We start from the raw sequence: 25,752 nt of genomic DNA, 5'->3' as shown, positions 1-25,752 counted from the left end.
TCAGTTTCTATTGACCTCTGACCTCTGAAATCATCAACTGCTTGTTTGTTTCGACGTTGATTTTTTTTTTTTAATTAATCAAATGCGTAACTTGTCCTGCTGCTCTATTTGATTTCATGCAATTTTATTTTGTTGTTGTTTATTTTTAACTCAAGACTGTCTCACGAATTGGAAAATAAGATATTTTGAAAATAAATGGAAACAAGCAAATGCCACAAGAAAGCAAGACATATCCATATCGAATATGACAGTCTGTCAATGATACCCCCCCCCCCACACACACACAGTAATACCATTACCAAAGTAAAACACGTAGTAAACAGATAATACATGTCACATTGTCTTCCCGCCAAGACGATCCAACAAGCAGAGGTTGTAGATGGCCAAAACGTTCTCCCCATCCAGACTATCCAAAGGCTGTTGGGACATGGCAGTGGTAAAAAAATACAAATATTTCTGTACCCGTTTTCTTGGTGTTAAATGCATTATTCAAGGGAGCAGCAGTATAATGACAAACTGTTGCTATTGCTTGAAAGGGTCTATGAAGTCTAATTGATAGGAGAAAATAAAAGCTAGCGCATAACTAAGATATCTCGTCTATTCAGTAGATTTTAGGTGATATTCATCTTCAACTAAAATGCCTTAGTTCAGTTTCGTTGTGGATATTCAAAATGTAGCCAACAGCATTAAAAAAACAGATGGCCCACTAATGTTTGTTTGTATCGGCAGTGTTCTACTGAAATGATGCGTATTCTAACATTTCAAGTAGAATGCATTTGAGAAAGAACTTCAAAAACAGCTTGAAATTCAACGTTGTGCGTGAATTGTAGCCAACAGATTATGATTCAATATAATACAAGATATCCATAGATATCCCCCACATTCCCTGAATTTAATCACAAAGAATTACTGTTACATTGACATTAATCCGGACAGTTGGGTCTAAAATAATATAATCTGTAAAACAAAGTGAAAAAATGAGGGCACCAATACATTTCCTCGGGCGCATTTGGCCATTTGGCACCGAACATAACAAAACGCCTTCATGTTTGTTTAATGTGCCTTGCGTAAAATGCTCTCTATATCCCTGCCCGAATTAGTCATCTGCTTGTTTTTGTAACAAAATGAACGAGGATTTAAATGGTTAATTGTAGCGACAGGAATCACACGTGATTGAATTCTTGGCGGATCATATCAGCCCACTGTCCCGCTTGGTCCTCCCTGTTTCACGGGTCTTTGTTCATGATCTCCTAAATCCCACCCACTTGAAACGAAGAAAAGAGTAAGAAAAAACTCTCGCTCGCACAGAAACCTTGCTTTCACTGTAACCGGGACCAGAGTAAAGTCGTTAAAGTGCATCCCGGACTGACCTCATGATGGAGGCGGACAGTTGTTTATCTTTCTCTTCGCAGCCAAACCGGACAGCACTGAATAACTCTCCCGGTTTGGATCAGAATAGTTCTGGAGGTTCGTTCCTTCCCTGCGATGAACTACAGAAAAGTACACATATTCCTCTCGCTCACCGTCTGAGTCTCCGGGATCAGGGTGACTTCTACAGCTCAAGCTCCATGGGACGGTTTAACGACGGCGCGCCCGCGGACTTTACGCACGGGGCAGCCTCCACGAATCCTCGCGCCTTGCCCAACAAACACAGCAAATACATGGAAAATATTAATCAGGACCAAAAGGTTTTATCAGTAAGCGGGAAGGGCTCGTTTTATGACAATTACTCGGAGGGTAAGTGGAGTCTTTATAAAAAATAATCGAAATCACGGCCATCAGTGTGTGAGGCTACGAAAATAGTAATAATTATCATAATAATCGTTATTATTATTATTATTATTATTAAAACGTAGGCTATTTACCAAAATAATATAGGCCTAACTGAATAATGTCCTGAGTCTATTGCCTGTGGAAACCGTTTGTCTTATCAAACATTGGCAAAATCCATCGTGATAAAGATAATGGAGATCAACATTTCTGTAGCCAGCTACCTCGAATTGTTTCAAGTTTGACTTTATAGTGTGGTGACTCGGATAAATATATTTTCTGAGTTTCTTTGGCGCTGCACAGCCTGCGTATTTTTCAAGGCCTTGGACAAAAACGTCTCCAATGATCGTAATTCATTTTCATTAAATGTCTGATTTTAAATTGTTCACCTACAATTGTATTACTACTCGGCTTGTTTGAATAAATAATGATATTGTTCCAAAGTGTTCCACAGCAGGCCCGGATCAAAGAAATCTCCCCTCAAAACGGAATTACTTTGTAGTATAGATCTGAATGCTGCTCCGGCTTACTTAGTCCACACATGATAATACTAGGGCTAACATATTGAATTAGGGCTATATTTTGTTCCTTGCGAGCTCTTTTTCAGAACTGAATTCTTTTTTTGGTGCACATAATTTCCCCAATGTTGCCTATAAAACGTTAATAGCGCGCCGTCGTTGAAACACATATATAGGGCCATGGCATGTTATAAAGCCTAGACGACTACAAAATTATATAGCCCGCGTAATTGTCTAGGTCTACTAAAATGAATGTGCAACTATATCTAAAAACGTATTTTAGCCTTTAGGCTACCTTAGTTTTGTCACCAAGTGTAGGCTATCACAATGTAAAAAAAATAACTTGGTAAAAGTGGACACACATCACTGGTGATAAATATGTCATCGGGTTTTATCTGCACTTGACGCTGGTAGTCACAATTAGTTTTGATGTAAAGTGCGAGCGGGTCAAAGGTCAGAAAGTGACTGAGCCGTCTAGGTGCGTGATTACGGCGTCCGTGCAGGAAGCTTCCACCCGTGCGGTATAAACACATCAATCCCGTGCAGCCTTCACAAAATACATTCATAAATTGAAATAATAATAATAATACAGCTAAAGTTTGAATTTGATCATGTTTCTTATCTGAAAGTTCTGTTTTTGTTTATGTATAGCTAAGTAAAGTTGCACATATCCAAATTAGATTCTCAAGATGTCCTTTATGCAAAATTAGACTCCGTGACATTTTGTTGTTTACGTCAAACTTTTCAGATTACATTTTCTTTTTCAATATCATCACATTTAATTAACCACATTAGGACATTCCCAAAATAATTGTAAAATATATTCAATTCATTAATACCATTGAATTCAAAATTAGAACTAGATTAACTTAAATATTTAAAAACTGAAAATGCAAATGAGATAAAACTTTGGCCAACTCAGATGTTTTGATAATGTAATGTGAGATTTGATCAACGACAACAAAGTTTGAAACACTTGATTAAACTTGTATAATATCCCATGAACTCAAGTCTTAGGATATGACATGGTTCTTCAGTATTATTTATTGAAGTTTTGAAATCCCATCCTCTAAAGTTGCCAATGAAGACATGTGAGTCCTGATAAGGACTTAGTGATGTATGTGTTCAGAATAACATTCCTATCAGTCTGATTCATGTTGTTGCCAAAGACAGCCAGCCATATGATGGAGCAGAGAACCTCCATCTCCACAGTTTATCTTTATCTGAAATCTAGATAACAGGTCTGATGTCAAATTGACTGGATGATATTCTATTTCCATAGGCTTTGACTGTGGTCTTGAATGATTTATTTTCTTAGATTCTTCAGATATTAGCAAACACAACCCACCCACGCACACACACTTGACACATACGCAGGCGTGCATACACACACAGGAACGCACACACTAGTGCGCATGCACGCCAAGCACGCACACACACACATGCACACACACACATGCACACAAAGCGTTTTTAAATTAAAAACACCTAAATGAAAGAGTTTATTACAATTTTCAAAATAGGGGTTGTTGACTATATAATACTGCGGTTCCTGAGACCCCCAAATATTGGTATGATTAGAATACTTTTTTGGGGGGGACAAGAGAAATCCATTTGTTGTCAGTCTGTGAACTCTAAAGCAGTTTAACCTGAGTGTTGGTTTTCTGGGTCAGATTTGAGTGGAAATGTGGTCTACATGACAGTTGTTTGCTGTCCAACATTCTGGGGCACAGTCAGACTCACACACCTTCAAAGGCAGACTAGTCTTCCTGTTTTGTCTATCGGTGCTTGGGAAGGGGGGAGGGTTAGGGTTTAAGGATGGTAGAGCAGTGGGTTGGTATACCACATAGCATAAAAATGTTATTGAAATAAATAGATATATTGAGATAGGGGGATGATCAATTGATCAGGTATTCATAACCTGAGATCTCATGCATGTTGACACTTCTTGACCCTTCACAGTCATAAAATAATAATTTACAAATGCAAAATGATTCAAAAGAAAACATTTTACATTTGTAAAAGTACAATTACAAAAATGCAAAACTTGTTACTAACGCTTCAAGACTTCAATCTCATGATCTAATCTGCATAAGACGTCCATTATAAAATACTGTCCAACCCAATCCAATGCTCCCAAAAATGTTACATTTTTCTTGTCACAGAACAAGAGGCCAGGGAGAGAACAGCTGAAATGTCCACGTGACGTCAGTATATACTCACATGGGTCCACTTGGACTTTATCTCGACTGCACCGTTTTGTAATGCATTTCACATACTGTGCATCTCCAATTACACTGGACCGTAGGGAGAGAGGATGTGGGCTCTTGGTAAAAGCCAGCGTTGGAAGAAAAAACTATTGTTATACTTGAGTAAAAGTAAAGATTCCTTCATAGAAAATGAATCAAGTAAAAGTGAAAGTCACCCAGTAAAATACTACTTGATTTAAACATCTAACAGTATTTGGTTTTAAATATACTTGAGTATCAAAATGTAAATGACATTGCCAAAATATACTTAAGTATCAAAAGTAAAAAATAATTTCAAATTCCTTATATTAAGCAAACCAGACGCCACACTTTTAAAACATTTGTTTAATGTATGGCTAGCCAGGGGCATGCTCCAACACTCAGACAACATTTATAAACAAAGGATTTGTGTTTTTGTGAGTCCACTCGATAAGAGGCAGTAGATGACCAGGGATGTTTTCTTGATTAGTGCGTGAATTGGACCATTATCCTGTCCTGCTAAGCATTAAACATTTAAGGAGAACTTTAAGGTGTCAGGGAAAATGTATGGACTTTTTTTTTAGGAATGTAAGGAAGTAAAATAAATAGTTGTCAAAAAATATAAATAGTAAAGTAAAGTACAGGTACCCCCCAAAAAACTACTTAAGTAAATAATAATAATAATATATGCCATTTAGCAGACACTTTTATCCAAAGCGACTTACAGTCATGTGTGCATACATTCTACGTATGGGTGGTCCCGGGAATCGAACCCACAACCCTGGCATTACAAGCGCCATGCTCTAACAACTGAGCTACAGAAGGACAGTAGTACTTTCAAGTATTTTTACTTAAATACTTTACACCACTGGTAAAAGCTACACTACAGAACGGCTGACGTCTTTTTGAATACTTATTCTTAGATTGTAACTTCTTAATAACCTCTTTCCAATCTCTTGGCATGATGAATTATAATGTGTGGTTGGAGCTAAATAGACATCATGGGGTTACATCCAAAATGGCATCCTTTTCCCTATATAGTGCACTACTTTTGACCAGAGTTCTAAGGGTCCCTATTCCCTATATAGTGCACTACTTTTGACCAGAGTTCTAAGGGTCCCTATTCCCTATATAGTGCACTACTTTTGACCAGAGTTCTAAGGGTCCCTATTCCCTATATAGTGCACTACTTTTGACCAGAGTTCTAAGGGTCCTTATTCCCTATATAGTGCACTATTTTTGACCAGAGTTCTAAGGGTCCCTATTCCCTATATAGTGCACTACTTTTGACCAGAGTCCTAAGGGTCCCGGTCAACAGTAGTGCACTACATTTGACCAGAGTTCTAAGGGTCCCCGGTCAACAGTAATGCACTACATTGGGTAGAGGGTTTCCATTTTGTAGACGCAGGACAGGAATGTTGTGTTACGGTGAAAGAAAAGCCCTCTGTTTTGGAACAGAAATTGAATTAGGTTGATGTTAAATGACTGCTCTCAAATGGTCCCTGTGTGAGGCTTTAGGACATGTATTTAACTTTGGGACACAGGGAGAGTGCAGATACTGAAGGAGAGTGATTCTCTTCTGGGACCACAGAGATATACTGTAACAAGACAACAGTAAACGTGTCGTCCCTACGAATGATGCCCCCCCCCCGCATGTGACTAACACATTTCACTTAATAACTATTACTGTAATGTAGCAACGGACTAACGGACGGAGACAGATCCACAGTCCCCTCCCTGTTTTCATTGTGAGGGACAATTAACATGAACAATAACATCCATACATCTATCTACAGTCCAGTCATCCAAACACGCCCAGGGTAAAACATTATGGTACAGTCCAGTCATCCAAACACGCCCAGGGTAAAACATTATGGTACAGTCCAGTCATCCAAACACGCCCAGGGTAAAACATTATGGTACAGTTTCAGTCATCCACTCATCATGGACTCCATAAGGTGTCGAAAGCGTTCCACAGAGATGCTGGTCCATGTTGACTCCATTGTAGTTGACTCCATTGCTTCCCACAGTGTGAAGTCGGCTGGATGTCCTTTGGGTGGTGGACCATTCTTGATACAAATGGGAAACTGTTGAGCGTGAAAAACCCAGCAGCGTTGCAATTCTAGACACAAACCGGTGCGTCTGGCACCTACTACCATGCCTCGTTCAAAGGCACTTAAAACTTTTGTCGTGCCCATTTACCTTCTGAATGGCACACATACACAATCCATGTCTCATTTGTCTCAAGGCTTAAAAATCCTTCTTTAATCACCTGTCTCTTCATCTACACTGGAGTGGGTGTCCTTCTGTAGCTCAGTTGGTAGAGCATGGTGCTTGTAACGCCAGGGTAGTAGGTTCGATCCCCGGGACCACCCATATGTAGAATGTATGCACACATGACTGTAAGTCGCTTTGGATAAAAGCATCTGCTAAATAGCATATATTATTATTATTATTATTATTAGAGTGGATTCAACAAGTGACATCAACAAGGATCATAGCTTTCACCTGAATTCACCTGGTCGGTCTATGTCATGGAAAGAGCAGCTGTTGATGATGTTTTGTAGACTCAGTGTAGATTGCCATTTCATTGGTTTGTTATTTTATACACACAATCGTACTTTCTCATCAAATATGGGTCAAATGGGGGTCGAATTTCTAATTTCCTAAATGGTTTAATTCTCACACATCAGAGTTTGTTTTCTGCTCAGTGATTCAAGACCTTCATTTAAGGAAGGGTGTTGACAGCCAATCAAAACGAACCGTGTTGCAGTAGGCTGGAATGTTGTGTCTGGTCAAATCTGACTCAACCATCATTTATTTCCGACTAAAGTTGATGTCCAACACTATCTCATTTGTTCATGTAGTAAAACGATACCACAAGCAGATCACTTTAGTGTTTTAACATAATACTACAGTTACCTCTCATGTTGACGTTTCTCATCAGGCCTTCATACCTCGTATTGGGGGAGGAGGAGCTGGGAGACCCCTGAGACAACATGGGAAGGTTCTCGTTCAGATCTTGGTCTCACATCTACCGGAGAAAAGACAAGCCTGCATCCTGTTTATTCTTTTCCAGAATGTTACGTTGCTGCCTCTTACAGTGGACGTTAATGAATTCAGTTTAATATTATGGAGAATATTGCGTTTGTAGCCAGTGGACATTAATGAACCACCCCTAGTCAGCCTTAGGTTGGCGGTGTAATCTGGGCATCTCTGTGTGACAACATTACCACGTGTAGACATCTGAGCCTTGCTTAAACACAGAAATGTACTTTGTGTGCGCACACACACACACACACACACACACACACACACACACACACACACACACACACACACACACACACACACACACACACACACACACACACACACACACACACACACACACACACACACACACACACACACACACACACACACACACACACACACTGTTTTGAACATGTAACCACCATTCTCTCTTTCCCTCCCTGTATGCTCCTCCCTCAGCCAGAGAGAAGGCGGGTCCCAAGCCCATGGGCTATCCCGTGATTGGCTCAGACTGCTGCATCAAGCTGAAGGAGCCAACCAACGGTCTCCAACCAGGGGACTCCATAGCAGACTCCATCGACCTATCGGGCAAGAACAAGAAACGTCGTAACCGCACCACGTTCAGTACCTTCCAGTTGGAGGAGCTGGAGAAAGTGTTTCAGAAGACTCACTACCCTGATGTTTATGCCCGGGAACAGCTGGCCCTCAGGACCGAACTCACAGAGGCCCGTGTACAGGTAGAATAATTCCACTCTACACAGAAAATACAAAGTCCCCTCTACCCATGCTGCTACAGTAGCCAACAAGGTTTGCAATAGTATTAGATATTTGTCACCCCCCCCAGATGAATCAATATCCCAGGGCCTATTTCTATGTTCTATTGAACAATTCTAACAAATTGAAGCCAAATTCTTTCAGGCAGGTAGGAACATGGCAAGGCAGGGATCCTATATAATGGTAGAGAAAAATCATCTCTCCAATCTCTCCCTTAGTCTCTCTCTTGATTCGTCAGGTGTGGTTCCAGAACCGCCGGGCCAAGTGGAGGAAGAGGGAACGCTACGGGAAGATCCAGGAGGTGCGAAACCACTTTGCTGCTACGTACGATATCTCTACGTACCAGGTACACCCTGTCACATAGATCTTTGCTGATACGTATGATAACTCTACGTACCAGGTACACCCTGTCACATAGATCTTTGCTGCTACGTATAATATCTCTACGTACCAGGTACACCCTGACACATAGATCTTAGGTCATAGGTCACTAGCTATAACCCTTCTATCATTATCATCACAGACTAATTAAAATCCTTTAAACCAATCAATCAACCAATCAAACCAATCAATAATGATATAGACCCATACATTGAATTACCAAGCATTGGCATTTAAATTTCAAATAGCATGATGGGAATTACCTTTATGCAGTGGAGCGTCGTCATTGGTCTCTAATCAGACTGCTCTCTTCCTTTGTAGATGCAGAGCAACCTGTGGCCAGGTGCAGGAGGGGGGTCCGGCGGGGGCTGTGTCCTGGGCCCTGACACCATGTCTTCCTCCTGTATGAGCCCTTACCCCCATCCCCACAGCAACCTCCCCTCTGTGGGTTTTATGGGCATGCCCCCGTCTTCCAGCCACCCACACCACCCTCACCATCACCCCCAACACCACCCTGGCATCAACGGCCTCTACTCCCTCCACAGCTTCCCTGGGGCCCTCGGGGGCCACTCCTTTGAGCCGGGGCCCGAGACAGAGTATAAGTCATCCAGTCTGTTGGCCATGCGGATGAAGGCTAAGGAACCTGGGAGTCTTCTATCCAGGCCTACATGACCACCACAGTGTCAGGGTCAGATCCCCACTATGTATTGACTGAGCTAATGCATTCACACACACATTCAAACTCAATCTTGTATACTAGCAACCCGAAGAATAGTTATGGCCACACGTATTTGTGTTCCTGCATGTTGAAATGACAGCAGAAGTCAAAACTCTACACGCATGCACACACACACACACACACACACACACACACACACACACACACACACACACACACACACACACACACACACACACACACACACACACACACACACACACACACACACACACACACACACACACACACACACACACACACACACACACATACATACACACACACGTATAATTAACCTTGTGGGGACACATAATTCAGTCCCAATCAGAATCCTATTTTCCCTAACCCCGTACCCTTACCTTAACCCCAAAACCTAACCGTAACCCCAAACTAACCCTAGCTCCTAACCCTGGTCGAAAACTAGCTCCTAACCCTGGTCAAATACTAGCTCCTAACCCTGGTCAAATACTAGCTCCTAACCCTGGTCAAATACTAGCTCCTAACCCTGGTCAAATACTAGCTCCCAACCTGAAAACTAACCCTCACTCCTAACGCTAAACCAAATTCTAACCCTAACACTGATTGGCTCAAACCTTGACCGGAAACCACCTAGAAATCGCATTTGACCTTGTGGGGACTAACAAAATGTCCCCAGTTTGTAAAAATGTTGATTGATTTAAAATATTCCTGTGGGGACTTCTGGTCCCAACAAGTATAGTTAAACACACACACACACACACACACACACACACACACACACACACACACACACACACACACACACACACACACACACACACACACACACACACACACACACACACACACACACACACACACACACACACACACCTCCGCTACTTTCCTCCAGATAATGTAACATTGCCGTAAACCCACAGACTTCAGACCGTGACAGGACCGACCATTTGTTTGAGTTTGTTAGGTCACCATCAGGCACAAAACCTGCCATTTTGCAGACATTTTTATTGAATCCAGATTTGAGCATTATCACAAACATAGTGAGACCAAAGAATATAAAAACAATATTATTTAAATATGTAAGATGTAGATGTTAATAAAGTACAGTACCAGTCAAAAGTTTGGACACACCTACTCAATTCAAGGGTTTTTCTTTATTTTTACTATTTTCTACATTGTAGAATAATAGTGAATATATCAAAACTATGAAATAACACATATGGAATCATGTAGTAACCAAAAAAGTGTTAAACAAATCTAAATATATTTTGATCTTCAAAGAACCCCCACCCTTTGCCTCGATGACAGCTTTGCACACTCTTGGCATTCTCTCAACCAGCTTCACGAGGTAGTCACCTGGAAATCATTTCAATTAACAGGTGTGCCTTGTTAAAAGTTCATTTGTGGAATTTCTTTCCTTCTTAATGCATTTGAGCCAATCAGTTCGGTTGTAACAAGGTAGTGTGGTATACAGAAGATAGCCCTATTTTGGTAAAAGACCAAGTCCATATTATGGAAAGAACAGCGCAAAGAGAAACAACAGTCCATCATTACTTTAATTAGACATGAAGGTCAGTCAATCCAGAAAATGTCAAGAACTTTGAACGTTTCTTCAAGTGCAGTCGCAAAAACCATCAAGTACTATGATGAAACTGTCTCTCATGAGGACCGCCACAGGAAAGGAAGACCAGAGTTACCTCTGCTGCGAAGGATAAGTTCATTAGAGTTAGAAATTGCCTCAGAAATTGAAGCCCAAATAAATGCTTCAGAGTTCAAGTAACAGACACATCAACTTCAACTGTTCAGATGAGACTGAATCAGGCCTTCATGGTCAAATTTCTGCAAAGAAACCACTACTAAAGGACATCAATAATAAGAAGAGACTTGCTTGGGCCAAGAAATAAGAGCAATGGACATTAGACCAGTGGAAATCTGACCTTTGGTTTGATGAGTCCAAATGTGAGATTTTTGGTTCCAACCCCCGTGTCTTTGTGAGACGCGGAGAAGGTGAACGGATCATCTCTGCATGTGTGGTTCCCACCGTGAAGCATGGAGGAGGAGGTGTGATGGTGTGGGGGTGCTTTACTGGTGACAATGTCTGTGATTTATTTAGAATTCAAGGCCCACTTAACCAGTGTGGCTACCACAGCATTCTGCAGTGATACTACACCGTCCCATCTGGTTTGCGCTTAGTGGGTCTATCATTTGTTTTTCAACAGGACAAAGACCCAAAACACACCACCAGGCTGTGTAAGGCCTATTTGACCAAGGAGAGTGCTGGAGTGCTGCATCAGATGACCTGGCCTCCACAATCACCCGACCTCAAACCATTTGAGATGGTTTGGGATGAGTTGGACCGCCAAGTGAAGGAAAAGCAGCCAGTAAGTGCTCAGCATATGTGGGAACTCCTTCAAGACCGTTGGAAAAGCATTCCTCACGAAGCTGGTTGAGAGAATGCCAAGAGTGTGCAAAACTGTCATCAAGGCAAAGGGTGGCAACTTTGAAGAATCTAAAATCTAAAAAATATTTGTATATGTTTAACACGTTTTTTTTTGTTACTACATGATTCCATATTTGTTATTTCATAGTATTGATGTCTATCATTCTACAATGTAGAAAATCGTTTTTTTTAAATAAAGAAAAACCCTTGATTGAGTAGGTGTGTCCAAACTTTGGACTGGTAATGTATGTGATGTATGTTGTACTTTATTGATCAACAATAAAGAGTTTCATCTGTCTCCAATCGTCAGAGGGAAAATGCGTCCGCTAATGTAGGTTATGGGCACAGGTAGATTTCAACAACTACTTTGGCTACGACCTTTACTGACTGTGGTGTGATCAGACTATACAACATCCAGGACTACAATAGCTGTCAGTCTGTTGAGGTGTGCTGTGGTGTGTGTGTGTGTGTGTGTGTGTGTGTGTGTGTGTGTGTGTGTGTGTGTGTGTGTGTGTGTGTGTGTGTGTGTGTGTGTGTGTGTGTGTGTGTGTGTGTGTGTGTGTGTGTGTGTGTGTGCGTGCGTGCGCGTGCGTGTGCGTGTGCGTGTGTGTGTGTGGCAGTATAGCTGCATAGCTGGCCTCACTTCAAGAGACCTTTGGCTGGCACCCCATGCATCAGTTTAAAGTGGCAGGTCCATTAATGAAAAGCTAACTGAGCGACCGCACTAAGCCGCTGATGATGAAGTGTAGGGTGGCTATAGGGCCTCCTATAGTCCCTACTCTGCATCGAAAAGGCAGGGTTTTTGCTAAAACAGTAAAATAATCCTGCAGCAACAATTATAATTAATGAACATTTTGTAGGGGTTGATATACAGTCTTTTTCGTGAAAGAAGTCTGAAATGTCAAAGTCCAAATGATAAAACTTCAGAAGTCATTTTAAAACCTTAAATACACAACAAGTTTTACATTTCCTGCTTTGAAGAAAATTTCTCGTGCAACAGGGTGATCAAATTAATATCCAGCATTTCACGTCTGTCAAATAAGGGATGAGCTATACAGAGCCTTCAGAAAGTATTCACACCCCTTGACTTTTTCCACATTTTGTTGTGTTACAGCCTGAATTTAAAATTGATTTTGATGTAGATTTTTTGGGGTCACTGTCCTACACACAATATCCTATAATGATTTTTTTTTTTTGCCAAATTAATAATAAATGAAAAGCTGGGTTTGTTAGCGCAAACCTAAATATATTCAGGAGTAAAAAAGTCACATACAGTAATATGTTGCATGGACTCTGTGTGCAAAAATAATGTTTAACATGATTATCTGTAAGGTCCCTCAGTCGAACTGTGAATTTCAAACACAGATTCAACCACAAAGACCAGGCAGGTTTTCAATGCCTTGCGAAGAATGGCACCTATTGGTAGATGGGTAAAAAGTAAAATAGCTGGCATTCAATATCCCCTTTGAGCATGGTGAAGTTATTAATTACACTTTGGATGGTGTATCAATACACCCAGTCACTACAAAGATACAGGCGCCCATCCTAACTGAGTTCCCGGAGAGGAAGGAAACAGCTCAGGGATTTCACCATGAGGCCAATGGTGACTTTAAAACAGTTACAGAGTTTAATGGCTGTGAAAGGAGAAAAGTGAGGATGGATCAACAACATTGTAGTTACTCTACAGTACTAACCTAAATGACAGAGTGATAAGAAGGAAGCCTGTGGAGATTAAAAATATTCCAAAACATCTTGTTTCCAATAAGTAGTACTGCAGAAAATGTGTCAAAGTCATTTTTTGTTGTTGTCCTGAATACAAAGTGTTATGTTTGGGTGCAAAAACCTAAAACACAAGGCCAAATCTACACTATAGTTGTCATGTTTGTCATTTATTGTCATGTCTTGTCCCTGTGCTCCCCATGCTATTCGTTTCCCTCTGCTGGTCTTGTTTGGTTCTATCCCTCTCTCTCCCCCTCCCTCTCTCACTCTCTCGCTCTCTCTTCTCTCTGTCGTTCCGTTCCTGCTCCCAGCTGTTCCTATTCCCCTAATCATCATTTAGTCTTCCCACACCTGTTCCCGATCCTTTCCCCTGATTAGAGTCCCTATTTATTCCTTTGTGATCCGTTCCTGTTCCGTCGGTTCCTTGTATTGTATTCACCATGCTGTGATTGCGTTTCGCCCTGTCCTGTCGTGTTTTTGCCGTGATTGTGTATCACCCTGTCCTGTCGTGTTTTGTGCCTTCATCAGATGCTGCGTGTGAGCAGGTGTCTCAGTCGACTACGGCCTGCGCCTACCCGGCGACCTGCAGTCTGTGGCCGCTTCTCCAGTTGTTTTCCCTCTACAAATCTAGAGGATTTCTGTTATTCCGTTTTGGACTTTAATAAACTCTGTTTCTGTTAAGTCGCGTTTGGGTCCTCTTTCACCTGCATGACAGAAGGAACCGACCAAGGAATGGACCCAGCGACTTCAGACGCTCGTTACACTGCCGTCGAGATCCAAGGAGCCATGCTCGGCAGACACGAGCAGGAATTGTCTGCTGCTCGCCATGCCGTGGAGAACCTGGCCGCTCAGGTTTCCGACCTCTCTGGACAGTTCCAGAGTCTACGTCTCGTGCCACCTGTTACTCCCTGGCCTGCCGAGCCTCCAGAACCCAGGGTTAATAACCCACCTTGCTACTCCGGGCAGCCCACTGAGTGCCGCTCCTTTCTCACGCAGTGTGAGATTGTGTTCTCTCTCCAACCCCACACATACTCTAGAGAGAGAGCTCGGGTTGCTTACGTCATTTCACTCCTTACTGGCCGGGCTCGAGAATGGGGCACAGCTATCTGGGAGGCAAGGGCTGATTGCTCTAACAGATTCCAGAACTTTAAAGAGGAGATGATTCGGGTTTTTGACCGTTCAGTTTTTGGTGGGGAGGCTTCTAGGGCCCTGGCTTCCTTATGCCAAGGTGAACGGTCCATAACGGATTATTCCATTGAGTTTCGCACTCTTGCTGCCTCTAGTGAGTGGAACGAGCCGGCGCTGCTCGCTCGTTTTCTGGAGGGACTCCACGCAGTGGTTAAGGATGAGATTCTCTCCCGGGAGGTTCCATCAGATGTGGATTCTTTGATTGCTCTCGCCATCCGCATAGAACGACGGGTAGATCTTCGTCACCGGGCTCGTGGAAGAGAGCTCGCATCAACGGTGTTTCCCTGCTCCGCATCGCAACCATCTCCCTCCTCTGGCTTTGAGACTGAGCCCATGCAGCTGGGAGGGATTCGCATCTCGAATAAGGAGAGGGAACGGAGGATCACCAACCGCCTGTGCCTCTATTGCGGAGTTGCTGGACATTTTGTTAATTCATGTCCAGTAAGAGGCCAGAGTCCATCAGTAAGCGGAGGGCTACTGGTGAGCGCTACTACTCAGGTCCCTTCATCTAGATCTTGTACTACTATGTCGGTCCATCTACGCTGGACCGGTTCGGGTGCTACATGCAGTGCTTTGATTGACTCTGGGGCTGAGGGTTGTTTCATGGACGAAGCATGGGTTCGGAAACATAACATTCCTTTCAGACCGTTAGACAGGCCTACGCCCATGTTTGCCTTAGATGGTAGTCATCTTCCCAGTATCAAATTTGAGACACTACCTTTAGCTCTCACAGTATCTGGTAACCACAGTGAGACTATTTCTTTTTGATTTTCCGTTCACCGTTTACACCTGTTGTTTTGGGTCATCCCTGGCTAGTATGTCATAATCCTTCTATTAATTGGTCTAGTAATTCTATCCTATCCTGGAACGTTTCTTGTCATGTGAAGTGTTTAATGTCTGCCATCCCTCCCGTTTCTTCTGTTCCTACTTCTCAGGAGGAACCTGGCGATTTGACAGGAGTGCCGGAGGAATATCATGATCTGCGCACGGTCTTCAGTCGGTCCCGAGCCAACTCCCTTCCTCCTCACCGGTCGTATGATTGTAGTATTGATCTCCTTCCGGGGACCACTCCTCCTCGAGGTAGACTATACTCTCTGTCGGCTCCCGAACGTAAGGCTCTCGAGGATTATTTGTCTGTGTCTCTTGACGCCGGTACCATAGTGCCTTCTTCTTCTCCGGCCGGGGCGGGGTTCTTTTTGTTAAAAAGAAGGACGGTACTCTGCGCCCCTGCGTGGATTATCGAGGGCTGAATGACATAACGGTTAAGAATCGTTATCCGCTTCCCCTTATGTCATCAGCCTTCGAGATTCTGCAGGGAGCCAGGTGCTTTACTAAGTTGGACCTTCGTAACGCTTACCATCTCGTGCGCATCAGAGAGGGGGACGAGTGGAAAACGGCGTTTAACACTCCGTTAGGGCATTTTGAGTACCGGGTTCTGCCGTTCGGTCTCGCCAATGCGCCAGCTGTTTTTCAGGCATTAGTTAATGATGTTCTGAGAGACATGCTGAACATTTTTGTTTTTGTCTATCTTGACGATATCCTGATTTTTTCTCCGTCACTCGAGATTCATGTTCAGCACGTTCGACGTGTTCTACAGCGCCTTTTAGAGAATTGTCTCTACGTAAAGGCTGAGAAGTGCTCTTTTCATGTCTCCTCCGTTACTTTTCTCGGTTCCGTTATTTCCGCTGAAGGCATTCAGATGGATTCCGCTAAGGTCCAAGCTGTCAGTGATTGGCCCGTTCCAAGGTCACGTGTCGAGTTGCAGCGCTTTTTTAGGTTTCGCTAATTTCTATCGGCGTTTCATTCGTAATTTCGGTCAAGTTGCTGCCCCTCTCACAGCTCTTACTTCTGTTAAGACGTGTTTTAAGTGGTCCGGTTCCGCCCAGGGAGCTTTTGATCTTCTAAAAGAACGTTTTACGTCCGCTCCTATCCTCGTTACTCCTGACGTCACTAGACAATTCATTGTCGAGGTTGACGCTTCAGAGGTAGGCGTGGGAGCCATCCTATCCCAGCGCTTCCAGTCTGACGATAAGGTTCATCCTTGCGCTTATTTTTCTCATCGCCTGTCGCCATCTGAGCGCAACTATGATGTGGGTAACCGTGAACTGCTCGCCATCCGCTTAGCCCTAGGCGAATGGCGACAGTGGTTGGAGGGGGCGACCGTTCCTTTTGTCGTTTGGACAGACCATAAGAACCTTGAGTACATCCGTTCTGCCAAACGACTTAATGCCCGTCAAGCTCGTTGGGCGTTGTTTTTCGCTCGTTTCGAGTTTGTGATTTCTTACCGTCCGGGTAGCAAGAACACCAAGCCTGATGCCTTATCCCGTCTGTTTAGTTCTTCTGTGGCTTCTACTGATCCCGAGGGGATTCTTCCTTATGGGCGTGTTGTCGGGTTAACAGTCTGGGGAATTGAAAGACAGGTTAAGCAAGCACTCACGCACACTGCGTCGCGCGCGCTTGTCCTAGTAACCTCCTTTTCGTTCCTGTTTCCACTCGTCTGGCTGTTCTTCAGTGGGCTCACTCTGCCAAGTTAGCTGGTCATCCCGGTGTTCGAGGCACTCTTGCGTCTATTCGCCAGCGCTTTTGGTGGCCGACTCAGGAGCGTGACACGCGCCGTTTCGTGGCTGCTTGTTCGGACTGCGCGCAGACTAAGTCGGGTAACTCTCCTCCTGCCGGTCGTCTCAGACCGCTCCCCATTCCTTCTCGACCATGGTCTCACATTGCCTTAGACTTCATTACCGGTCTGCCTTTGTCTGCGGGGAAGACTGTGATTCTGACGGTTGTCGATAGGTTCTCTAAGGCGGCACATTTCATTCCCCTCGCTAAACTTCCTTCCGCTAAGGAGACGGCACAAATCATTATTGAGAATGTATTCAGAATTCATGGCCTCCCGTTAGACGCCGTTTCAGACAGAGGCCCGCAATTCACGTCACAGTTTTGGAGGGAGTTCTGTCGTTTGATTGGTGCGTCCGTCAGTCTCTCTTCCGGGTTTCATCCCCAGTCTAACGGTCAAGCAGAGAGGGCCAATCAGACGATTGGTCGCATACTACGCAGCCTTTCTTTCAGAAACCCTGCGTCTTGGGCAGAACAGCTCCCCTGGGCAGAATACGCTCACAATTCGCTTCCTTCGTCTGCTACCGGGTTATCTCCGTTTCAGAGTAGTCTGGGTTACCAGCCTCCTCTGTTCTCATCCCAGCTTGCCGAGTCCAGCGTTCCCTCCGCTCAAGCGTTTGTCCAACGTTGTGAGCGCACCTGGAGGAGGGTGAGGTCTGCACTTTGCCGTTACAGGGCACAGACGGTGAGAGCCGCCAATAAACGCAGGATTAAGAGTCCAAGGTATTGTTGCGGCCAGAGAGTGTGGCTTTCCACTCGCAACCTTCCTCTTACGACAGCTTCTCGTAAGTTGACTCCGCGGTTCATTGGTCCGTTCCGTGTCTCCCAGGTCGTCAATCCTGTCGCTGTGCGACTGCTTCTTCCGCGACATCTTCGTCGCGTCCATCCTGTCTTCCATGTCTCCTGTGTTAAGCCCTTTCTTCGCACCCCGTTCGTCTTCCCTCCCCCTCCCGTCCTTGTCGAGAGCGCACCTATTTACAAGGTACATAAGATTATGGACATGCGTTCTCGGGGACGGGGTCACCAATACCTAGTGGATTGGGAGGGTTACGGTCCTGAGGAGAGGAGTTGGGTTCCGTCTCGGGACGTGCTGGACCGTTCGCTCATCGATGATTTCCTCCGTTGCCGCCAGGATTCCTCCTCGAGTGCGCCAGGAGGCGCTCGGTGAGTGGGGGGTACTGTCATGTTTGTCATTTATTGTCATGTCTTGTCCCTGTGCTCCCCATGCTATTCGTTTCCCTCTGCTGGTCTTGTTTGGTTCTATCCCTCTCTCTCCCCCTCCCTCTCTCACTCTCTCGCTCTCTCTTCTCTCTGTCGTTCCGTTCCTGCTCCCAGCTGTTCCTATTCCCCTAATCATCATTTAGTCTTCCCACACCTGTTCCCGATCCTTTCCCCTGATTAGAGTCCCTATTTATTCCTTTGTGATCCGTTCCTGTTCCGTCGGTTCCTTGTATTGTATTCACCATGCTGTGATTGCGTTTCGCCCTGTCCTGTCGTGTTTTTGCCGTGATTGTGTATCACCCTGTCCTGTCGTGTTTTGTGCCTTCATCAGATGCTGCGTGTGAGCAGGTGTCTCAGTCGACTACGGCCTGCGCCTACCCGAAGCGACCTGCAGTCTGTGGCCGCTTCTCCAGTTGTTTTCCCCTCTACAAATCTAGAGGATTTCTGTTATTCCGTTTTGGACTTTAATAAACTCTGTTTCTGTTAAGTCGCGTTTGGGTCCTCTTTCACCTGCATGACAATAGTTTCTACCAAGAAGCCAGTGAATGTTCCTGAGTGGCTATTTTGACTTAAATATACTTGAAAATCTAATGGCAAGACTTGACAATGACTGTCTAGCAACGATCAACAACTAATTTGACAGAGTTTGAAGAATAAAACATTTTTTTTAAATGGGCAAATGTTGCATAATCCAGGTGTGGAAAGCTCTAAGACTCAAAGTCATCATCACTGTCAAAGGTGCTTATATAAAGTCATGACTCAGGGATGTACGGTGCATTCGGAAAGTATTCAGACCCCTTGACATTTTCCCACATTTTGTTACATTACAGCCTTATTCTAAAATGGATTAAATAAAAAAATCATCAATCTACACACAATACCCCATAATGACAAAGCGAAAACAGGTTTTCAGAAATGTTTGATAATTTATTAAAAATAAATAACAGAAATACCTTATTTATATAAATATTCAGACCCTTCGCTATAAGACTCGAAATTGAGTTCAGGTGCATCCTGTTTCCATTGATCATCCTTGAAATGTTTCTACAACAGGATTGGAGTTCACCTGTGGTAAATTCAATTGTTTGGACATGATTTGGAAAGGCACACACCTGTTTATATAAGGTCCCACAGTTGGCAGTGCATGTCAGAGCAAAAACCAAGCCATGAGGTCAAAGGAATTGTCCTTAGAGCTCCGAGACAGAATTGTATCGAGGTACAGATATGGGGAAGGGTACCAAAAAATGTCTGCAGCGTTGAAGGTCACACAATGGCCTTTATCATTCTTAAATGGAACAAGTTTGGAACCACCAAGACTTAATAGAGCTGGCCGCCTGGCCAAACTGAGCAATCGGGGGGGAAGGGTCTTGGTCAGGGAGGTGACCAAGAACACGATGGTCACTCTGAGAGTACTTCTGTGGGGATGGGAGAACCTTTCAGATGGACAACCATCTCTGCAGCATTCCACCAATCAGGCCTTTATGGTAGAGTGGCCAGACGGAAGCCACTAGGCACATGACAGCCCGCTTGGAGTTTGCCAAAAGGCACCTAAAGACTCTCAGACCATTAGAAACAAGATTCTCTGGTCTGATGAAACCAAGATTGAACTCTTTGGCCTGAATGTCAAGCGTCACGTCTAATGGAAACCTGGAACCGTCCCTACGGTGAAGCAAGGTGGTGGCAGCATCATGCTGTGGGGAGGTTTTTCAGTGGCAGGGACAGGGAGACTAGTCAGGATTGAGGGAAAGATGAACGGAGCAAAGTACAGAAAGATCCTTGATGATAACCTGCTCCAGAGCGCTCAGGACCTCAGACTGGGGCGAAGGTTCACCTTCCACCAGGACAACACAGCCAAGACAACGCAGGAGTGGCTTCAGGACCAGTCTCTTAATGTCCTTGATTCTGGACTTGAACCCGATCAAACATCTCTGGAGAGACCTGAAAATAACTGTGCAGCGACGCTCCCCATCCAACATGACAAAGCTTGAGATGATCTGCAGAGAAGAATGGGAGAAACTCCCCAAATACAGGTGTGCCAAGCATATAGCGTCATACCCAAGAAGACTTGAGGCTGTAATCGCTGCCAAACGTTCTTCAACAAATTACTGAGTAAAGGTCTGAATACTTGATATTTCAGTTTATTTTCTAATAAATTTGCAAAAATTTTGAAAATGTGTTTTTGCTTTGTCATTATGGGATATTAACCTGTTTTTGCTTTGTCATTATGGGGTATTATGTGTAGATTGATGAGGGGGGGACGGACGATTTAATCAATTTTAGAATAAGGCTGTAACGTAACAAAATGTGGAAAAATTTAAGGGGTCTGAATACTTTCTGAATGCACTGTGTGAGATAGCACATTTATTGAAAATTAAATACAGAACTAACATTTCTAAATACATGTTTTCAATAAGTCATTATGGGGAATTGTGTGCAGATCGGTGAGAAAGAAACACAATTTAATTAATACATTTTGAATTCAGGCTGTAACACAACAAAAGTGTGGAAGGTGCATGAATACTTTCTGAAGGCCCTGTAAGTCTCACTGAAGGAATTGGGATTATAATGTCCTCTTTTTTTATCACAATGAGTATTTTATGGAGAGGTGATTCATTATTCTTTACTGATAGGCTCTTGCCTTGACACAGCGGTGGTGTGGCGTGATTTCCCACATTCCAAAATGGGTTTCAATGACCCAGAGTTACTGTAACTCAATGGTGAACGTGCATATAGATGTGACGTCATTGTTTTTAGCACTATCCACAGAGTTTTTAAACTATGGCGTGCACCAAGGTTCAATTCACCAATAAATTGCGATTATGTATACTGTGCTAATGACCATAGAGAAAAGAGTAGGTGGGAATGTACAACGAGGCATTTGTTGTAAGTTCAGCCGCCATTTCAATTCACCCCTGCTATTGGGGTCTCCATAGACCATTGGGAAGAGTGCCCCCTACTGGCCGTCTGACAACACATCCAGCACCATCTCCCATCCAAGGATCAACCACCTCTACAGGGCAGATTCATTTAAGAGGCAATACAGCCAGCAGTGGGAAGCAGGCGGATGGTGGGGCTGCTGGCTACTATTGATTGAAGAAAGATGAAGATTCATGAGAGAGAACTTCATGCTTTCTCTGTGTCTACTGTCTTCACATCATTGGATGGTGCTGCTCTGATATGTAGAGTTACGTGCCACCACCCAATCTGGTAAACATGACAAGATGCCCACTCCGTGTCAGCTAACCTTACACGATAATCTGGGTGATTTTCGTTAAACCATCATCTCTGGGTTAAAAACAAAATGATTTACTGTGAAAGATAGATCCTTCAAAGCTACTTTTGATTCCCCAAGTGGTTAGATTGCTATGGGCAAATATTTGGTACACACTCTTTACATTCTATCTACTCTCCCTCTAGTAACTTCAGTACTATTACAGCAATGCTGGAACTGATTAGCTGCCAGCCAGTCCCCTCCCGGCCTCCCCTGATCTGTGTCGTGTTTTGTGCGAGACGACATGTGGTTCCAATAGAGGAGCTGAGCAGACTGGAGGGAGTGTAAAGCTAACCCGTCAGAGACACTTTCCACACCCACATACAGCCTTCAAATTCCAGCCAGACCCAAGGAGACAGCCGCAGGGCCATATTCATTAGGCACCAAACTGAAGAAAGCAGACCGAAACAGAGAGGGACAACTACCTGAACTAAGAAAACGCTCATTTTCGTTCTCTGTTGCAGACTGTTTTAAAACGTTTTCCGTTGTGCGCCCCACTGAATATGCCCTGGCACTCACTCTCCGGCTACACAACCCAAGCACTGATTAAACATACGATTAAGTAGAAGAGATAAGAGGATCCTTCAGAACACACCAGGAACTAAGGAGAATGATGGACGGCGTGTGGAAAGCAAGCTGAGGAAATAGTGCATAATGGCTTATAGGACATTATCACAATGATTGAGTCATTTGGTCCCTCAAAGTAGCATTTACTGTAATGTTTAATGCAGAGGTATCAGACTCTCAAAATAGACGTATTAAACTTTAAAATCAGACAGAGTAAATGTTTAACCATTACATAGGGAGATACAGTGAAATAGACTTGTCTAAAATGTAACAGTACACTGCTTTACCTCAGACGGTTGTAAAAACAGCAGTCATATAGTAGGTACCGCAAATGTTTTTATTATAAGAACAGTTGTTCATCAACTGTCCCTGTTCATTGCAAATCTTGAGACAAAATTATTAAAACATCTCTCTAAAGCCTGGTCAGTCACAGTGAAATGGAACTATTTTAACCTGAAAATAGTGTGTACAGTACATTGAATTGGCTACCTAAGTTGCATTCCAAGTAGACTAAGGAGCTTGTGTCTATTAACTCAGTAAACCAGGCTATAATATGCCGGCCTGCCCTTCGTTGCTGTTTGTCATTGGTGCATGAGAGTCATCCATCAAAAACACTACAGAGCGGCAAACGGCTTCGGTCCTAGGTGTGTGACAACCGTTCCATCTCTGACACACACACACACACACACACACACACACACACACACACACACACACACACACACACACACACACACACACACACACACACACACACACACACACACACACACACACACACACACACACACACACACACACACACACACACACACACACACACACACACACACACACACACACACACACACACACACACACACACACACACACACACACACACACACACACACACACACACACACACACACACACACTTTATCCAGGGTCATTGGGTGAGGGCTGTCACTGGCGCCTGTACATCCATATATTAACCTCATTACCCAAAAGAAAAGACCTCTGAACGTGTCATTAAATCTGCAAAGCTGTCGTCCCAACCATAGTTTCAAAAAGTACACCAAGCTTTTGATCTATGCCAGAGATGTACCTTGACTGCAAGAGTAGTTCCTGAATCATAAACCAGAGAAGCAGTTTCTGTGCTTCTATTTTGAACAACTCACGCATCAGGTTCATGCCCATAAATCCAGGCCTTGTACTCATAAAAGCCTCTCAGAATAGGAGTGCAAATCTAAGATCTGTTTTAGCGTTATTATACGTGAGCGATAATCAATGAGGCGCTATGGGTTCCCTGGAAAATAATGAACTGTGGAAGTTTCCACGGAGTGGCATTATTTTCCAGAGAACTCATAGCGCCAGGAGTTGATTGTCCCCTGTTACACCATACTAGATAGCTACAGTAGTTGCCTTGGTAACAAAATAAACAGAATTGACTATTAGCTAACCAGGCCATCAGTCCTAGTTTGCTATTATGAAAATTGAATTCAACAACGCCAATAATGTTTTCAATTAGACGTTTGCTTTCAAAAGCAGCTCAATAGACCATGTAAGGATGAACTATAGCCATTGAATTGTACCGTGCTGATATACAGTGCGTTGTAGGGAAATAATTCACGCTCTAGAACGTCCTTCAAGCCAATCAGAAATGACTTTTCAACAATGCCATGGTATAATTTTTGATAATAATTAATAAAATATAAGACAGGGGGAACTGATCCTAGATCAGCACTCCTACTCTGAGATGCTTGCTGTGATTAAATGACGTTAGCAGTTTTGTACCTATACTGTAAATCCACAGTTGGCAGCCTGCAGCGCAGGCCTAATCAATATATGCCATTTAGCAGACGCTTTTATCCAAAGCGACTTACAGTCATGTGTGCATACATTCTACGTATGGGTGGTCCCGGGGATCGAACCCACTACCCTGGCGTTACAAGCGCCATGCTCTACCAACTGAGCTACAGGACTCCCTACTGTAACTGTACCTATACTGTAAGTCCACAGTTGGCAGCCTGCAGCGCAGGCCTAATCCCTACTGTAACTGTACCTATACTGTAAATCCACAGTTGGCAGCCTGCAGCGCAGGCCTAATCCCTACTGTAACTGTACCTATACTGTAACTCCACAGTTGGCAGCCTGCAGCGCAGGCCTAATCCCTACTGTAACTGTACCTATACTGTAAATCCACAGTTGGCAGCCTGCAGCGCAGGCCTAATCCCTACTGTAACTGTACCTATACTGTAAGTCCACAGTTGGCAGCCTGCAGCGCAGGCCTAATCCCTACTGTAACTGTACCTATACTGTAAATCCACAGTTGGCAGCCTGCAGCGCAGGCCTAATCCCTACTGTAACTGTACCTATACTGTAAATCCACAGTTGGCAGCCTGCAGCGCAGGCCTAATCCCTACTGTAACTGTACCTATACTGTAAGTCCACAGTTGGCAGCCTGCAGCGCAGGCCTAATCCCTACTGTAACTGTACCTATACTGTAAGTCCACAGTTGGCAGCCTGCAGCGCAGGCCTAATCCCTACTGTAACTGTACCTATACTGTAAGTCCACAGTTGGCAGCCTGCAGCGCAGGCCTAATCCCTACTGTAACTGTACCTATACTGTAAGTCCACAGTTGGCAGCCTGCAGCGCAGGCCTAATCCCTACTGTAACTGTACCTATACTGTAAGTCCACAGTTGGCAGCCTGCAGTGCAGGCCTAATCCCTACTGTAACTATACCTATACTGTAAGTCCACAGTTGGCAGCCTGCAGCGCAGGCCTAATCCCTACTGTAACTGTACCTATACTGTAAGTCCACAGTTGGCAGCCTGCAGCGCAGGCCTAATCCCTACTGTAACTGTACCTATACTGTAAATCCACAGTTGGCAGCCTGCAGCGCAGGCCTAATCCCTACTGTAACTGTACCTATACTGTAAGTCCACAGTTGGCAGCCTGCAGCGCAGGCCTAATCCCTACTGTAACTGTACCTATACTGTAAGTCCACAGTTGGCAGCCTGCAGCGCAGGCCTAATCCCTACTGTAACTGTAAACATGAGAGATAATAGAATTAGGGTGAGAGAGCTCAGGTTGCATTGGGTTGCTTTCACAGGAGAAAGGAAACACATGAAAAAATACTATAGTATTACTATATTTATATTACTGTAGTATTCACTGTAGTATTTACAGTTAACTATAGTATTAATACTGTAGTAAAAGAAAACTGTTGTATATGCACTATGGTAATTAATTGTAGTATACTGTAGTGTTTTTGCAGACATTACTGTAGTATTTACTATAGTGTTTTTGTCTCGTTATCTTTGACATAAATGTGTAGACCTT

At 43.8% G+C, this 25,752-nt stretch overlaps 1 protein-coding gene across 2 annotated transcripts; it reads left to right on the top strand.

Moving 5' to 3' along the window:
- Positions 1 to 1,266: 1,266 nt before the first annotated feature.
- On the top strand, positions 1,267 to 9,638 carry LOC124023377 (homeobox protein aristaless-like 3). 2 transcript variants are annotated; one of them, XM_046337918.1, is made up of 4 exons: positions 1,267 to 1,737; positions 8,012 to 8,289; positions 8,565 to 8,627; positions 9,029 to 9,638. In XM_046337918.1, the coding sequence occupies exons 1-4, from the start codon at positions 1,374 to 1,376 to the stop codon at positions 9,377 to 9,379; spliced, it is 1,056 nt and encodes a 351-aa protein (XP_046193874.1). In that variant the 5' UTR covers positions 1,267 to 1,373; the 3' UTR covers positions 9,380 to 9,638. The 2 variants fall into 2 exon arrangements, with proteins under 2 accessions (XP_046193874.1, XP_046193869.1); XM_046337913.1 differs by having other exon boundaries at positions 8,565 to 8,672.
- The last annotated feature ends 16,114 nt before the right edge of the window (positions 9,639 to 25,752 follow it).

This window comes from Oncorhynchus gorbuscha, linkage group LG03, assembly GCF_021184085.1.
Source record: "Oncorhynchus gorbuscha isolate QuinsamMale2020 ecotype Even-year linkage group LG03, OgorEven_v1.0, whole genome shotgun sequence".
Lineage (NCBI taxonomy): Eukaryota > Metazoa > Chordata > Actinopteri > Salmoniformes > Salmonidae > Oncorhynchus > Oncorhynchus gorbuscha.
This window is presented reverse-complemented; position numbering and strand designations above follow the sequence as displayed.

What these genes read in the sequence shown, in the direction of transcription:
- LOC124023377 (XM_046337913.1), top strand. Translation starts at nt 1,374, where the DNA reads ATGATGGAGGCGGACAGTTGTTTATCTTTCTCTTCGCAGCCAAACCGG. An exon ending in TTATGACAATTACTCGGAGG is followed by an intron (nt 1,738 to 8,011) that starts GTAAGTGGAGTC and finishes CTCCTCCCTCAG; the next exon opens with CCAGAGAGAAGGCGGGTCCC. An exon ending in TCACAGAGGCCCGTGTACAG is followed by an intron (nt 8,290 to 8,564) that starts GTAGAATAATTC and finishes TTGATTCGTCAG; the next exon opens with GTGTGGTTCCAGAACCGCCG.